Source organism: Hyaena hyaena, unplaced genomic scaffold (assembly GCF_003009895.1).
Source record: "Hyaena hyaena isolate Hyena2069 unplaced genomic scaffold, ASM300989v1 scaffold_12, whole genome shotgun sequence".
Classification (NCBI taxonomy): domain Eukaryota; kingdom Metazoa; phylum Chordata; class Mammalia; order Carnivora; family Hyaenidae; genus Hyaena; species Hyaena hyaena.
Genome location: NW_024080644.1, coordinates 6,610,247 through 6,628,661, shown reverse-complemented (window position 1 = coordinate 6,628,661; position 18,415 = coordinate 6,610,247). Strand labels below are relative to the sequence as shown.

At 36.9% G+C, this 18,415-nt stretch overlaps 1 protein-coding gene across 1 annotated transcript in view; it reads left to right on the top strand.

Moving 5' to 3' along the window:
- The window catches only part of CFAP47 (cilia and flagella associated protein 47), a 500,885-nt gene that overhangs the window by 56,359 nt on the left and 426,111 nt on the right, over positions 1 to 18,415 (top strand). Inside the window, exons 16-21 of the mRNA XM_039256279.1 lie at positions 1,123 to 1,253; positions 4,227 to 4,349; positions 5,626 to 5,757; positions 8,521 to 8,598; positions 12,933 to 13,077; positions 17,727 to 17,821. Of these exons, the coding sequence (XP_039112210.1) occupies positions 1,123 to 1,253; positions 4,227 to 4,349; positions 5,626 to 5,757; positions 8,521 to 8,598; positions 12,933 to 13,077; positions 17,727 to 17,821 (704 nt within the window). The remainder of the gene's footprint in view (positions 1 to 1,122; positions 1,254 to 4,226; positions 4,350 to 5,625; positions 5,758 to 8,520; positions 8,599 to 12,932; positions 13,078 to 17,726; positions 17,822 to 18,415) is intronic.

Sequence of the window (18,415 nt, the reverse complement as noted above, 5' to 3'; positions counted from 1 at the left end):
AGAGAAAAAAATTTAGAAACCAGACTAACATACAAAACGACAGGACAGTTGTCTCTTGGTTCCTGGTACCAGCAGCTGTTCTGGCTTTTCTGGAGCAGAGGCCGTCTGTTTTGGTTGGGGTCAGTCCTACTCTGGTAGATAAGCACTTACCCAGCACGTTGTGACAGGGTTTGGTGTAAGTGGGTTCTGTCTCCACTGGGAGCTCCTGTGATGTTCTCAGACTGTTATCTTTTCCCTGAGCAGTTTCTTTTCTTACTATAAATGACTGTGCCTTCCAGAGGACTGACACTCAGCAGTGTTAACGATAAAATCTGGCACTGGGTACTTTCCTGGCATCACATACTATGGCAATTGTAACATGTAACATGTAACAACATGTCTTGTTGTCTCCCCACTTGGCCACTGCAAAACTAAGAGGTAGGTACTATATGTTTTAAGATTATGGAAACTGCCATCACATGAAAATGAACCTCACCCTAAGGCAAAGTATATTTGTGATGCTTACTCCTCATTCTGTTCAATGTCCTGTGCATTTGAATCTCAGGTTCCTTTGGACGAAGAACTTCTAAGTCATTCTTTCCATGAAATACTATTTTCTTACTCCAAAGGAAATGATGAATTTAAACAGATAAAGCAGCCCGCACCAAATGTGCCTCATATATCCTGGGTTCTCAATATATTTGAGTTATAGACATATGCTAATTACTAATAGCAACATCAGAAGTTCTATCTCTAGGACTGTGAACATATAAAAACCAAAAAGCCTCTGATAATTATAATTTCCTCTCTCTGAAATCTGAATGAGTGTCTGATTTTAATAAGTATTTCAGAGTGTTGGGAAACGTGAAGGAGAAATTTTGCTAAATGTTGGCATACTTTTTGTTAACTATCTTGATCTGTTTAATAAAATTGGAAACTAAGGTATGCATTTTAGATTTTAATCAAACAATAGGTCTGGACTCATTTGATAATCTCTCAAAGAGTATTTCCCTATATTTTGAACTTAATTTAAATAGTTTGTTATATAATGTCATTTCAATTTTATCCCAGCTCTTATCTTGGATAGTAAAATAAATGCAATTAAAATGTGGCCCATGTCTGTTCTTTCTAAATCTTCTGTAGGCACTGTTGAACCATACTCCTCCTTGGAATGTGAAGTAACATGGCAGCCGGGTTTCAGTTCTCCAGAAAAGGGAGAATTTGTTCTTCATGTCAATGAAGGAAACACGATGACCCTAAAATGTGTTGCCCAAGTAATGATTTCCTTTGGATATGATTTTTATTTTGAGGACTCTAAATTGGTTGGGCATATACATGTGTGTATAGTTGGGTATATATTCCATGTTTGTAAAACTGATTTTGCTTGCAGTATTTATTTAACCGAATTACCCATCCTCTTGGTACCACTTCTCTACCATAAATGAAGACTTTACTAAAAAATTGTGTTGTGTTGCCTAGAATTAACTCAGAAATCCAAGACATTGATGTCAGTGGTTCTAGGTTATTAGAGCCTTTATAAACATAAAATAGCACGAGAGCCACTTGAAACTTAGTTATTTTATTAACAGAAAGAAAAGAAAAATAGAAAAATTATATTTTTGTCCTACTATAATTCCTTGTTAGAATTCTAGTAGTAATTAATAATTCAGTATCAAATGAATCCTGTAGCTGACATAGTAAGGAGCTATGGAATTTCTTATTTTTATGGAATATACTGCTTATAATAAAAATGAGTAAAGTTAAAGCTGCAGTATGTTAATTTTAACTTTCTGTCTATGGTAGAGCCCAGAAGGCCTTTACTTCATGCCTTGTAATCACCAAGAATCCACTTTACTTGTGTACCAATTTTTCTTTCCAATATTCTTAGTAATTTGACACAAGCCAGTGCTGTTTTATTATATCTTGTCTCTATCTTCAGGCCATGATCATGCTCTTAAGTATTTCAGCTATGAAGGAGCTCATAGCCTTAAGAGATAAGAGATTCAGCCACTTTAATGATGGCAACTGGCAGTCAGAAATCAGTAGGGTCTTTCCTCTGCTCTAGGCTTGAAATCAGCAGGACCTTACTGCATTCCCTATGTTAAAATTACTTACTATTCTTTTAAAAACTTTCTGTTGAAGTATATAGTATACATACAGAAAAGTATACATATATTTATGACTTCCATGTCATTCGGTCTTTCCAGACTGATGGCACCTTTGTAACTCACACCTAGATCAACCAGATCAAGAAACAGGATAGGACTAATATCCCAAAAGAACTACCCCCTTCTCCCTAGTTCACACTTCCATTCACTCTGTCCCTGCCAGAGTCATCACTATCCATACTTCTAAGGGCATAGATTAATCTTGGTTGTGAACTTTATATCAGTGTAATCAAAGCATGTGTTCTCTTCTATGTCTGCCTTCTTTTGTTCATCATTAGGTTTGTGGGCTTTGTCTATTCTGATATATGTAGTAACAGTGTATTCATTCTCCTTTCTGAATAGCATTCAATTGTGTGAGTATACCATTATTTTTCCATCACACAGCTGATGGGGATTTGGATTGTTTCAGATTTTTTACTACTATAATAGTGCTTCTGTTGACATTCTTATAGATGTATTTTGGTGAATAAATGCACACAGTTCTTTAACTGTTGCTTTCATAACTGTGTATGATAAAGTTACTAATATAAATTTGCTCATACACCCCATGTGTATTTTTTCTAACAGATAAAAGATGAGCACTTTAGTAGTTTAGGCTTTACATTAGTAATATCATTTATTAATTTGTGTCAGGCAGGATGCTAAATGCTGTTAATGTATTGTCTAATTTAATCTTGATAACAACTCTGTAAGGCTGTACTTATGACTCAGTTGATGGATGAGGAAATGGAGGATTAGAGTGGGTAATTAATGAGTACAAGTTCACACATGAAGTAAATGCTCTAGATAGAATTTTTATCCAGATCTGTTTGCTTCCACAGTCTTTGCTCTTACCCTTTGTTAAAATTTATCTACTTTCCCTACACTACGATTGGTTAAGAATAAAGTCTGAGATCTCAGAATAATGGGTTAGATTATTTTATGATAAATTCTTGAGATTCTTAAAGTTAAATGAATTGTGAACTGTTTCTCTTAAGAAAGTAAAGATGGAGGAACATGAAGTGATTAAATAAAATATTCATGGTCATTAATTTATGAAGGATTTACTTGACCGCTTTGTCATCTGTTAGCTTTGTTTATTTTTAAAAAAAAACTTAAATTTTTTTTAAAATTTTATTTATTTTTGAGAGAGACAGAGAGAGGTGAGCAGGAGAGAGGCAGAGAGGGGGACACAAAATCTGAAGGATGTTTCAGGCTCTGAGCTATCAGCACAGAGCCTGACATGGGGCTAGAACCCACAAACCATGAGATCACAACCCTGAGCCAAAGTCGAACGCTTAACCGACTGAGCCACCCAGGCGCCCCTGTTAGCCTTGTTTAGAAATCTATTGTTCCAATTACCCAAATCATATTCTTCAAGTAATTATAAGAAAGTATTAAAACCTCCTAAGACAATAAATAATTTATCATAGATAGAGATAATAGGATTTGGTATAAAGAGCACCGAATAAAGAATTGGACTAATTGAGTTCTAGTTCCCCTTTGTTATTGTTTCCTTTCCTGTGAAATAGGAGAGGTGGATAATATCAGCATTGTCAAAAAGTGTCCTATGATACAGTAGTTTGTCAAGTTATTTGTGCATGGTTAAGGAGTCCTGCGCCCAAGTAACTCTAAATCACAGTGAACCACCTCCTCATTCTCAGATAAGCAGAGTGTGCATTATCAGCATGTTAAGTGCTAAGAGAAGATTTCTAGTAAAAACGTGTCTGGATAATTTCATTTGGCACGTATTTCCCATGCTAAAGGACTCTTGAACTCTTTCCTTTTGGAGAGTACATGGTGACACCCTGTACATAGTTGGATAGATGAGCTCTAAGATCTCCTTCAGTGATTAATCTATATGATTCTGAGTCTCAGATTTACTTCCTCCATTGAGTTGTATTATTCCCCATGCCTTCCTCACTTTAGGACTACATTTTAGACATTACATTCAATTTTTCCTTTCTCTTAAATACATTATAACATCTGATAAAACTTCATATTTTAGAAATGTTCATGAAGCTGAAAAAATTTGAGTTTTTGGTAGGGAATAAAAAATATTTATTATTATTTCTATCATATCTTCTCTTTTATTATTAGGTTGGTCACACCAAGGTTGTATATTTGGAGCCAAGGATCCTCTTCAGTAATAGCCCTCAAGGCTTAACCACTTGGAGGAAAGCCATTCTTCACAATGTAGGACAAAACCATGCTTATTTCAAGGTAATGTAGAATGTTGGACTCTTGTTTGGATCAGATCACATTGTAATTTGAATTAATCTTTTGCCATGAACACTGTGGTGATGCTACTTTAGTCTTTGTAAATTGGCTGATGCTAATATTTAGGTATTTCATGTGAGACTTAATGGAGTACATTTCATCTAGTTTTGTCCTTGTTATTTCCCACAAAAATTTTTTTCCTCCCTTTTTTTTTTTTTAACCTCCCTTAGTCTCTCATTTCCTTCTTACACTCTCTTTTTCTTCCTGTCATTTTGTCTTCTTGAAAAAATAGATAATTTGAAAAAAAAAAGCAGCACTTTAAAAAATATCCATCATTACCATTTCAACTATATTTAATTACATGTTTTTTCTTATCTTCTCATTTTCACTTTGTCATCAGGACTCTTATGCTAGAAACTGGACCCTAGAGCAAGATCTTTCTAAAGATACTCTTTTTCTAGTTGTTCCTGATTTAAATTACAGGGTGAGGGGTGTTTGAAGTGGTGATAGAATCCTTTTTGGTAAAAAATATTTTGTCTCCCGGTAGTGACCATAGAGGTTAGTGTTTGAGATCTTTTATTCAGGCTTTGTATCTACATGTCGTCTTCTGCCCACACACAAAAAATGCAAATACCTTTTTCTATTCTGTTGCTTCAAAATTACTTCTGAGGTCTCTTTGCTCCCTCATTCCAAAAATACCTTAGCCAATTTTCCTTTAAATTATTCTGGCTTCAGGCTTGGTAGATAGTCATAAATTAGCCTCTGAGAAACCACACCATAAATCCTTTGGTAAGGTACTTAGAACTTTTTTGAAGATCAGAACGATATCTTAGACATCATGCTATCAAGGAAATAACAAAGAAAAGGGGGGTTATCATCTTGACACCCCCCCCCCCACTAACTTTACTTTCAGTATTTACTATCAGGGAAAAGGCAAACTATCAAAATACCATCTGGAATTTAGTCATCTTTTCTACCAGATATGTCTTGTCCTTGTAAGTTTTGCAATGTCTTGAAGATGTTCCAGACAATAAACTTCATCATCTTATTGCAATTGGATGCTACCACCACTGAAAGTTCTGTTTGCTGGGTTAGGCATACAAACACTTCTTGAAGTTTATTTGTGCGTCTAGTGTTTGAAAACTTAGTACAAAATCATCTGATGCCCTGTGCCCAAGGTTTTCTCTCTAGGTAGTAGTTTGGAAGCTTTCCTATGAAAACTTTTAGATCATTAACTTTAAGGGGATAATGCAGCATTTCCTCAAATTTTCAATTACAGGTTTGTGACCAGAGTCTTTTGCCTACCATTAATATTGTTCCATCACAAGGAATAATTCCATTTGGGGGACTAACTGTTCTCAATATCTCCTGTACACCTACCGTAGCAGAAAAATTTGATACAAGAGCAAAGGTATGTTTATTCATACCTTATTTATGTCTCTGTGGATTTGTTTGGTTGTTTAAGAGATTTATAATAGTAGGTATAATGCTATAAAATGTGTGTGTGTTTATTCTTAGAAGATTTGTTTTAATGATTTCTTCTAATGGAAATGGGTTTTAATGATTTAATGGTTTATGATACTAATGAGTAAGTTTTAAAATTTGTAATTTTTTTTAGCACTTGAGTTACCTCTAAGAAATGCAGTTTGTAGAGATCTATAAAATAAGCAACTTTACCAGTATAATCTTGTAGAAACGGTTAGCAGCAGCAAGAGGATTTATAGAAAATATTTTAGGTGAAAGTTAATAATGGAAATTTCTACTAAGTTAAAATGGATACCTATCATCAGTAGGAGGCATTTTTCACATGAAATTAGAATGATACTTGGTGTCTCTAAGCTGTGCTAAGTCGTCTTTAGTCACGGAGGAAAGGATGACTTTTTTACATGGCATTAATTAGATATTTGATTTAACTAGATACCTTAAGAAAAATTAATCTCTTTTGGAATGTTAATTCTAAATAGCTTCAATGACTTTATGAATTGTAGGCAAATTCTATATAGCGTTAACATCTATATTTTATAGCATACGTGAAATGTTTACTAGTTTATATTCTGGGAGGTATTTAAATGAAAAGATATTACCTTGTTTTTAGAGCCTTCTTTAAGAGTTTGCTAAACAGAATAAATAAAACAGTCTCGGATAAATGTTATAAACTCAAGGAAAGGAATAGTCTTTTTAAAAAAAATGTTAAATGTTTATTTTTGAGAGAGAGAGAGAGAGAGAGACAGACAGATAGACAAACAGGAAATGAGTTGGGGAGGAAGAGAGAGGCAGAGAGAGAGGGAGACACAGAATCCAAAGCAGGCTCCAGGCTTTGAGCTGTCATCACAGAGCCAGACACAGGGCTCGAACTCAACAACCTGCGAGATCATGCCCTGAGTCGAAGTCAGACGCTTAACTGAGTGAGCCACCCAGGAGCCCCCAAGGAATGGAATACTCTTGATCTTCAATCTAATGATCAACTGTGTATATTTACTTACATTAAAAATGATATGTACACTTATCAAATCAAAATGAATAGTTTTAGGTATATCCTCCATTTTATCCTTAATTTCCCACAACAGTTAATTCTTAAATAATATGACAGTATTATTAATATGGTAAACACCACAAATTGTCCCAAGTAAACAATCTAATGATTGTATTCTTTTATAAAGAAATATGTATTGAAAGATGCGTATAAATTACATATTGTCGTATATGGTCTGAGATTTGAGCAGAGTTTTTTAATATAATATTCTGGAAAACATAAAAAATACGGCCACTAAAATATAGATTTTAGTAAAAGATTAATTTCTACTGTATTTTAGAAGGTTATGCTGTTTTTACAATGCTTACCTTTTTAACATAATATAATAAGATTCATTTATTCATCTACTCAACACATATTTACTGGGCACGAATTCTATGTTAGTTTCTGTTGTAGATTCAGTGGATGACCAATGATGGTGGAGGTGGGTAAAAGCCATGAGGAGTTGAGATGATGTGTGGGGTCCATCAGTGAAGAACATGTTGATTTGTAATTTCCTCTGAATCATTAAATGATGCTTTTTATGATTTTAGTCAAGTATTTTGTTTTTATAGTATATATTCTTTAAATACAGATTAGAAATTGTATAATGTTAGGAATATAGTCATTCAGTTAATAAAACTAATTGGCACATCGCTTTCCCTAATAATTTTGAACAAATGATCGTTTGGAGTTTCTTTGCCTATGTACAGTATCACTGACTTTCTGTGGACAGGGTACGATATACTCATACAATAACAGAAAGTACAGTGTCCCTGACTTTCTCTGGAAAGGGTAAAATATACTCATATCTCTGTCTTAAATATATATTTAGATTAAAATCCAGATTTGTTTTACCCTATTCTTATACAGGTAAGGCTTTCAGTGAAAGCGTTTTTTTGTGCTTATGAGATTTTGCTTAGATACTTTCATGTCCAGATAATCTACAGTTCTAATTTTGTAGGAATTAATACAACTAAATTCTTATTTCACTATCTTAATTTTCTCTGAGGCAGGTGAATATTCTGTTAGTCCCTGGTTCAAATTTAGCCACTGCTGTTTTGAGACATCAAGAAAAAAGCAAAATACTCTGCCTCTCTGAGCCTCAATTTTCCTGACTTGCAAATTAGGGTATCCATATTAACGGCCTCACAGGATACCAAGGATTAATAAGAAGACAATGTGCTTAGCGCTATTCTTGGCCCATTTACTCAGCCTCTTTTTTTTTTTTTTAGCTACTTTTGTTATTATGGTCATTGTGGATGTTAGTATTTTGCTATGGGAAGAAGTATGTTTGTACTCAGTTCCCTGCCTGTTTTAATTTTGAATAATCAATTGAAATTAGGTAAATACAAAAGGGATACAGGGAGTGGCAATAATACCTAGTTAAATGGGTAGAACTCTGTCGTCACATTCATAAGCTGTGATCTGGTCCCGCTTGTGGTATAGCTTTTTGAGAGCTGAACACTCATTTCTCTTAGGAATATCAATTCTGCATAACAAGAAATGCGATGACAACTACCAGAATAAATCTTGTGACATTTATAATATGGTATGATTATTTGAATTTTAAAATACTACGAAATGCCAGGTAACAGTTTAGCAGTATGCAAGGAGATTTTAATGTGGTTTCTACAAAGTGTTATGTTTCTCTTAAATAAGGTTGCTATTCGCCATGGAAATGTCATAGACCTTAGGATTGGTGGATCTGTTGAGATTGCCGATGTGGAAATTAACCCGGTGAGTATGTTAACGGTTTGTGGAACCAGTTTATGCGTGTGGTGACTTTTGTTTTGTGTCTCTAGTCAGCCCATTTATGTTTAAAAATCGTATTATATAATACTTTGGCTCATAGAAATTAATATAAGTGGTGAAGCAGAATATGAAACAGGGTGGCTGGGTGGTTAGTTGGTTGAGCCTTGGACTCTTGATTTCATCTCAGGTCATGATTCCAGGGTTGTGGGATCGTGACCCACGTCCAAGCTCTGTGCTGCGTGTGGAGCCTGCTTGAGATTCTCTTTTGCCCCTCTGCCCTTCTCCCCCACTTGCACACTCTCAAATAAAGAAAAAAAAATTCACCACTGACCTTAAGTATCAGAACACCACCAGTAACCATTAAAGTCATCTGTAGGCTTCATCATGATCCTATCCCTCCTAAGAGATAGCCACTTTACTGAATTTTCTGATTATTGTCCCTTTACTTCTTCTGATTGGCTTACTACATATGCATGAATTCCTTAACCATTCATTATTTAGTTTAGCTTGTTAATTAAGAAAAAATTTTTTTTTAACATTTGTTCATTTTTGCGGGATAGAGAGAAACAGAGCGTGATTGGAGGAGGGGGAGAGGGAATCTCTCAGGCTTCAGGCTCTGAGCTACCAGCACAGAGCCTGATGCAGGGCCTGAACTCACAGACTGTGAGATTACGACCTGAGCTGAAGTTGGACGCTTAACCGACGAGCCACCCAGGCACCCCTAGTTGTATTTATTTTTTAAATCATTGCTCTGTACTCTGCTAAAATTTTGTCATACAATTGACAGAGTGCGCTCAGACACATACTTTTATTTATTTATTTTTTTTCTGGAAAGTTTTTCAGGAATTAAATTTGGTCTCACCTAACCAAAAAATTTAACCCTGATCCTTCAAAGCAGGCCCATATGCCCTCCATTGTAGCATTTATAAGATGTTACAAACATCTTAAACTCTGGGAACATCTTCATCATAGCATTTGTCCTATTATTTTCACATTATCTGCACTTCTGTTTTTGTCTCCCATTAGTACTGCAGCACCTGGCACCATGCTGGGGCTGGATTAAGTTGAGCAGAACTTGATGAGGCTGCCAGTGCCTCTGGTAGGGCCTCATTTCTAGTCTGTACTTCAAGGGCATCAACAATTCTAGTGTCTTTAGGGTATTTTCTTTTAAAAATTTTTTTTAAATGTTTACTTATTTTTGAGAGAGAGAGAGAGAGGAAGGGATGGAGGGAGGGAGGGATAGGGCAGAGAGAGAGGAAGACACAGAATCCGAAGCAGGATCTAGGCACTGAGCTGTCAGCACAGAGCCCGATGCAGGGCTTGAACTCATGAACCGCGAGATCATGACCTGAGCTGAAGTGGGACGCTTAACTGACTAAACCACCCCGGTGCCCTGTTAAGTTCTAATTTTTTTTTTTTTTTTATGGAAAACATATATATTTGGATTTATTTTTTTTCTTAAATCTTTGATTGTCAAGTTGGTTTCCATATAACACCCAGTGCTCATCCCAACAAATGCTCTCCTCCATGCCCATCACCCCCCCTTCCCCGCCCCCCCCAGGCCTCAGTTTGTTCTAAGTAATCAAGAGTCTCATGGTTTGCCACCCTCCCTCTCCCCAACCATTTTCCCCCTTTGTCTTCCCCATGGTCCTCCGTTAAGTTCCTCCTAATCCACCTATGCGTGCAAACATATGGTATCTGTCCTTCTCTGCCTGACTTATTTCGCTCAGCGTAACACCCTCGAGTTCCATTCATGTTGCTACACATGGCCACATTTCATTCTTTCTCATTGCCATGTAGGATTCCATGGTATAGATAAACCACATCTTCTTGATCCATTCGTCCGTTGATGGACACTTAGGCTCTTTCCATGTTTTGGGTATTGTTGAGAGTGCTGCTATGAATATTGGGGTACGTGTATCCCTATCCATCAGCACTCCTGTATCCCTTGGGTAAATTCCTAGCAGTGCTATTGCTGGGTCATAGGGGAGTTCTCTGGTTAATTTTTTGAGGAACCTCCACACTGTTTTCCAGAGGGGCTGCACCAGTTTACATTCCCACCAACAGTGTAGGAGGGTGCCTGTTTCTCCACATCCTCACCAGCATCCATAGTCTCCTGATTTGTTCATTTTAGCCACTCAGAGTGGTTAAGTTATAATTTTCTAATCTTTATTTTTTTCGATGTTGAAGGCATAATAAGTCCACATCCATTGACAAATACTAGGCTGGCTTGTCCAAGATTGTGGTGATTCTTGAAGACTAAACCCTTAGTATCCAGAATGCTCTTTTCCATTGCTGTGGTGTTACTCCTTGAACAATATTAGAACTGTATGGAGACTTTACTACTTTATTCCCACACTCTAAAGAAATTCATGGCATGCTTTGAATGTTATAGTACAAGAATAATTTTATAAGACTTTATATGAATATATATCAGTATTCCTTAATTATGTTGACTTTTAAGCATAGCTATCTAGCTACCTTTTAAAAATAATATTCTGGCATTGCCAGATATTGTCAGTAATACATGTATTTATTTTTATTTTTTAAAAGATTTTTAAAATGTATTTATTTTTGAGAGTGAGCAGGAGAGGGGCAGAGAGAGAGGGAGAGAGAGTCCCAAGCAGGTTACAAGCGCTCGGCACAAAGCCTGACATGGGACTCAGACTCACAAACCATGAGATCATGTCCTGAGCTGAAATCCAGAGATGGACGTTTAACCGACTGAGACACCCAGGTGCCTTTGTCAGTAATGCATTTAATAACTGTATGGCATTGAATATGTATCTTAGTAACAATTAGGAAATTTTGTCCAAATGAGCATATGGGCAAAGTCAGAATTGCATAAGAGGAGTGATTTTTGTGAATATACAAGGCATCAAACTTTCATTACCCATACTGGATTTTGCAAATTTTACCTGCAGAACCAGGTTGATATTATAAGTGAAACAGATAGTGGCCAGATGATCTTAATGCAGTATGTTCCTCAATGTTTCTCTTTAATGTTATGTATAATTCTTAGAAACTGTAAAGCTATAATATAGTAATTCTGCTTTGTGATATAAGCATGTGCTTGGCATGTATGCTAAAGTTGAGATGCAGCCAATAAACATGACTTACATATATTTAAGCTAGGTTTCAGGTGCTAGGGATGCAAAAATGAATAAGGCCTAAGGTCCACTAGGAGAGACAGATTTGTGAACAAATAAACAGTCTTGATGATGTAATGGTACATAAATACAAGGAACAGAAATAATTCTGAGCACAGCATAATAAATTATGGTTTATCTAATTGATATTTGAAGGATATATAATATTTTATCTGGCAATTACAAGTTAGGGAAAAGCTTTCCTAACAGAGTGGACACGCTGATAAAGACACAGAGGGTGAAGCATCAGGTATTGGTTGGAAATGACAGGACATACAGCTTGCTGAAGCATGAAGTGATGCGGTAAGAGTGGAGCGAGGTGAGGCATGGGAACATCAAAATGAGCTTTATGAGCCCTGCTAACAAACTTGGACGTTGTCTGGAAATTGGAGGGAAATCATCACATTTTAAGATAGAAAGTGATCTGGTCAGATTTTAAATTAGTTTAATTGTGACTTAGTTGCTGGAGGGGTGAATTGGAGAAAATTCAGATCAGAAATGAAATGAAAAGTGATGAGTTACTAACTTCATACAGTTACTTTAGAGAGAAGAGGTAAAGGAGGCAGAATGAATGACATTTGGTAACTGATTACATATAGGAGGTGGGGGGGGTAGGAAAATGTGACCAATTTTATAGCATCCTGTAGTTAATAATGTCCTTGATAAAAAATAACGGTATAAAATTTTTTTGAGGTGTAACTGACATATAACATTATGTTAGGAGTACCTGGGTGGCTCAGTCGGTTAAGCATCCAACTTTGGCTCAGGTCATGAACTCACGGTTCATGGGTTCGAGCCCTGCATCAGGCTCTGTGCTGACAGCTCGGAGCCTGGAGCCTGTTTTAGATTCTGTGTCTCCCTCTCTCTCTGCCCCTCCCCTGCTCATGCTCTGTCTTTTTCTCAAAAATAAATAAACATTAAAATTTTTTTAAAAAACTGTATTATATTAGTTTTAGGTATACCACATAATGATTTGATATTTGTATATATTACAAAATGATCACCATAATAAGCCCAGTTAATGTGTTTCATCAAGCATAGGTATATTCATTTTCTTATGATGAGAACTTTAAGATCTATTCTTTTAAAGCATAATTTGTGGTTTAAATTATTTTCATAGAATATTATTCTGCTTTCTAATTCTTCCTCTTCTTTTTTTTTTAATTTTAGGACGTATTTAACTTCAGTGGTACCTATGTTGGTGCTACTCAGGTTATTCCATTTATAGTAAAAAACAAAGGTATAACACGTGCCAGAGTTCAGTTTAATCTACAAGACTTTGAATATTTTTCTATGGACTTCAAACAAAAATTAGGTATATCTTTTATACTATAATAATATTCTTTTAGGCAGTTTTAAGTTGCTTTAAGGTATGATATTGAAAAATACTGTAAGTCCAGGGCAGTTGTTCTTAAATATTTTTAATTACTCACTGCATGCTTTTCTTGTACTCTGTATCTCATCATGGTTTTATTTCTAGAAACATACCAATATTATAATATCAGAATACTTTGCTAACATATATTATATAACAGTGCTTATGATTTGATTTAATATAGTTAGTTAAGAATGTGATATATATGTATATATTTATATTACAAATGAAAATGAAATTATTAATTGCTAATTTTGCTCAAGAATTTCAGGTAAGTATCTATCGAGAAGTCTCTCTATTTACTCGTGTATTAAGTATCTTTATGTCACATTAAGTTAAAAAGATAGGCACTTCTTTTTAAAAAAAATTTTTTTTAAAGTTTTAAAAGTATTTATTTGGGGAAAGAGAGTACGAGTATGGGAGGGACAGAGAGAGAGGGAGAGAGAAAATTCTAAGCCGGCTCCAAGCAGTGAGTGCAGAGCCTGATGCCGGGCTTGATCTCACGAACCCTGTGAGATCATGACCTGAGCCGAAATCAAGAGTCGGACACTCAACCAACTGAGCTACCCAGGTGCCCCAAAAGATAGGTACTTATGTAAAGGTGTTTCATTTGTCTATTCTAGTGGTTGGCACAATAAGGCCTCTGGGCCAAATCTGGCCTGATATGTGTTTTTATAAGTGAAGTTTTATTAGAGTACAGACACACTCATTTGTTTGCATATTATTTGTGGCTGTGATGGAAACCATATGGCTTGCAAAGCCTACATTGTTTAGTATCTGGACCCTTACAGAAAAATCTTACCAACCATTGGTTTGGTCATTTCTTTTTCCATAAATATTTGTTGAATACCAATTACAGGCTAGATACTAGACTTGGAGTCTTTAAGGATAATAAGATATTTTCCAAGTTCTCAAGAAGTGGACGGTAGGTTTATCAGTAAGGGTCTCAGTAGTTAACAGATTAATCACTCAAAGGGTTTAAATGAAGAGAGTTTAATGAAGGAATTATTTATGGAGGTGGCAGTTGGGTTAAAAGAAATCAACATGGCGGGGGGCACCCGGGTGACTGAAGTCATGATCTCATGGTTTGTAGGCTTGAGCCCTGTGTTGGACTCTGTGCTGACAGCTCAGATCTTGGAGCCTGTTTTGGATTCTTTGTCTCCCTCTATCCCTCTCTGCCCTCCCCCACTTGTGGGATCTCGTGCTCTTTCTCTCTCTCTCAAAAATAAATAAATAAACAAACTTAAAAAAAAAAAAAAAAAAACCAAATCAACAAGTGATGGAAACTGCTACTACCTCCGCACCTGAAGGAGTAAGAGGAGGCACGATATTACTGGAGCCTCATGATCAGTGAAACTATGAAGGAAGGACTAAGTGATAAGAGCTTTAGTCGTACAGGAGTGCAGCCGTTGCCAGAACTGTAGCCAGCGCAGTAAAGACAGGGGAGCATAAATACCCCCTACCTTCTGATATCCTACTGGTGTCTCCCTGTGGTTGAACTGAATCAGAGGCGGAAGAACAAGGGGGTCTAGCTGAATCAACCTGTAGAAGTCAGGACAGAGCAGAACAGAACGAGATGGCTATCGAATCTAAGTGATAAATGAAGACCACTTGTAACAGTGGGACAGCTGGACAGAAATCAGGTTATTACCATATAGCATGACAGATGCTATAAGACAAGTCAGTACATGGTGCTAAGGGAGCATATGTCAGGGAGAACTAGCTGAGAATCAGTAATAAGGAAAGATTTCTTGGAGAAGTTGATGCCTAATTTGAGTCTTGAGGAATGAGGTGATACACAAGAAGAGGGGATATGTGAACCAATTCAGGCAAAGGCCTAGAAATGAGTTAATATGGCCAGAAGTCCAGGCTGCACCATTAAGGGATATATATCCAGGCAGTGCTGTGATTTAAGCATACATTTTGCTAATGTTTCTTTTGGAGCAGAGTTGAGAATGCACTGGGGGAGCACGTCGGAAGGGGAAGGGCAAGACCAGAGAGTGCGAGATCAGCGAGGGGTTGTGGCCATACATGTGAGAACTGATGAAAGCCTGAACACAAGCAGTGATGCTGGACATGGGAAGGGAGTGCCAAGGTGCTGAGAAATTACAGATACTCCGACCTGGTTACCGAGTGGACGTAGGTATTAGGGAAGTGGAGGAAGGCGCCAATGTCTCCCGTTCTTTGGTTGTAAGAGGGAGGTGACTGGAGGTACACTTCATATGTGAGGTAATACAGGAGGAGGATCAGGTGCAGGCGAGCATGCTGCGTGAGGAGGCTGTGCGCTAGCCCAGGGAGGCGTACAGCAGGCAGCTGGAAATACGTAGGAAGTCTCTATTCTGTTTTTTCTTCCAACTGGGTATTGAAACTTGAGTTGCTTAACAGTTGACTCTTGCTGACTGCCTCATATACTCTCATGCATCTTGTTCAGTGGATCACAAACTCTTGCCTATTCTGTAGAGCTAGCCTGCAGAGTGCATTTGTTTCTACAAATCGGATTTAGCCCTAGGTCAAGTCTCCCTTCTAGGCCACTGCATCATCTTTTCAAATGTTTCCCCTGCCACCAAGCTTTTCTCCTTATACCTTTCTCAGAGAGTGGTCTCCTTAAAGCCAGGATCTTACCACATCTGTTCTCTGCTCAGAAAGTTTTGCTGGGGGGCACCTGGGTGGCTCAGCTGGTTTAGCGTTTGACTCTTGGCTTCCACTCCGCTCATGGTCTCACGGTTTATGAGATTGAGACCCATTTTGAGGTCTGACATCAGGGAACCTGCTTGGGATTCTCTCTCTCTCTCTCTCTCTCTCTGCCCCTCCCCCGCTTGCATGCATGCTTTCTCTCTCAAAGTAAATAAACATTAAAAAAAAAAAAAGCTTTGCTGACTTTCTATTACCAATAGCCGTAGCTCTTAGCAGCAGGCTGCTGACACAGTCTAGGAGGTACTTCCCTTGATCTTAATAATTATTAACAATTTACAATAAAGTTTATACTTCCAATGTGAAAATGTATGTTGTTGCTATTAAGCATTTGACTACATAGCTACCCTTCTGTGACAAATTACACTTGGTTTTTCTCCTGGTCATGTCACAATTATTTGATAGAGGACTTAACGGAGAGGAAATGTTGAGAGCCATTTAGGTAGGACTCCACCTTTTCTTTCCAGTCATCTTTCCCGTAGTAGGTTCCAACTGCTCTCTCTGCTGCCACCAGATTGTGTTCCACGTTTCCTTCCAGTGGCTCTGGGCTTCCCTTCTAGGATGGTTCTTCTTCATCTGTTCCTGGTACCTGCGTTCCCACCCTCTTTTATAAATTCGCTGCAACCTTACAAGTCCCTAGGAGTCATTAACCCTGTCCCCATCCCTGTACAGTTGGTTGAAATTATTTCTTTTCTCTTTACTCACTTGGGACATTAAGTAAGTCATAGCGCTACCAATTTCTGTCTTGTATCACAAAGAGCTGTGTACCTGTCTGACTTCCCTACTACAGTGTGAGCTCTTTGACGTCAAGGACTATGTTTATAAGTTTTGTTTTCTACTTGACTTGTCCAGTATAGTGCTGTGTACATTATAGACACTTAAGAAATATTTTTTGAAGCTGCCTTGGATTATTGCATGCCACAAACTACAGGCTTATTTATATTTCAAATATACTTATGAACATTTCTCTATTTTTATTATATATACTCCAAATGTATTTAAGAATATTTATCCTATTGTTTTTATTATGTTTTCTGTCTTCTAGATATATACTCATTCTGGGTGGGTATTCTTTCCTGTATAATATGTGTATCTTTTCCCACATCACAAACAGTGCTGGTGTTAAAACACACTTCATGGGCTTTTCATCATTTAATGCTTTCCACGTTATATGTCACTGTGAGTGAAACTGAGTAAGTTGAAGGAGCTTGCAGTCAGTGAGTTATCGAAGTTCTTTTCCAGACAGGTGATTGAAGTTATTACCATCCCTTGCGTTAGTCAGGTAACTTTAGGGAGGAAAAAAGGATTTTTAGAATTGTTTAGTGAGGACAGTGTTTCTGCTACATGAAACATTTGATCTTTCAGGAACTTCTTTTAGCAGTTTATGGAAGTGTTGATAATTTTTGGCCCTGAAGTTCGCATTATTATTTGACAGTTGTTTCTGTATCTCCACCTAATGCTTTCATATCTGGAGGAGGTCTGGGTCTTCCCTGCTTTATCTTTGCTGGAGAAGGAACCTCTCACTTATTGGACTTAAGATTTAGTCTGTTACTTGACTTTGACCTTCATTCCTTTCTACATTCATCTGCATATCACTGTGATATGCTGCTTTGACTTTAGAGATTTTTAAAAATGGGTTTACTGTCCAATTGCTGATTAAATATATGTTTGTACCATTTTTGAATGTCAGTTTTGATGATTAGAACCTTGGTATTAAGAATGATTTTTTAACCAACAGCAACCTTATGAAGCCCTGCACAGATACTTTAGCAACTGCTTTTTGATTGTTATAGACATGCCTATGAGGTTTCTCAAAGCTTCATTTTCATATTTAGTAGTGGTATTATAGATAATATCTGACTTTTTAAAAAAAAAATGCTCTTTTTTATGTCTTTTAGGGCAATTCACAGACCCTGCATTTCCCGACATATATTCTTTGGAGTTAGAGGAGGGGACATCTCTGGAGTGTGGCATAGCGTTTTCTCCCAAAGAAGTATGTTCAGCTTTCTATTACTCATATTACTGGGGAGTAGCAGAATTAAGATAATCCTAACTCAGAAGCTCTCAAAGGTCACCTAAGCTCTTTTTGTAGTAGGTCTTTTTCTAACTTGTAAGCATGTCTTGGTATACCTTTTAATTTGGTAAAATGATTGCTAGTGATGTCTGGCTCATGCTTCCAAAGTCTCAAGGGGGTGCAGAAAACACATACATGGAACCTATAGTCTCAGTTATAAAATTTTGCTCTTTACAAAATTCAGTATATGGCATATTATGAAGGAAAAGTTGAGACTTACCCCAAAATCACGTATATTCGAGCTCCATGTGCTTCGTACTTATATTTAAGTGGGTATGTTTAATGGTTTTAGAATCACTACTTGAAATTACCAAAGATGTGTGGTGAGGGTTTAAGAGGGGTTCCTATGATGCTGGTTCTTTTTATAGTGTCCTTTGATGTTTAGTGACTCAAGAACAACAAACAGAATCAAAGAAAACACCTTTCCAGGAGCCATTTCTCATATCTTCTTACTTCAGAAGTTTTACAACAGAAGTGCCAAGGAGAGAGCTTTTTGCTACCCCTGATGTGAGA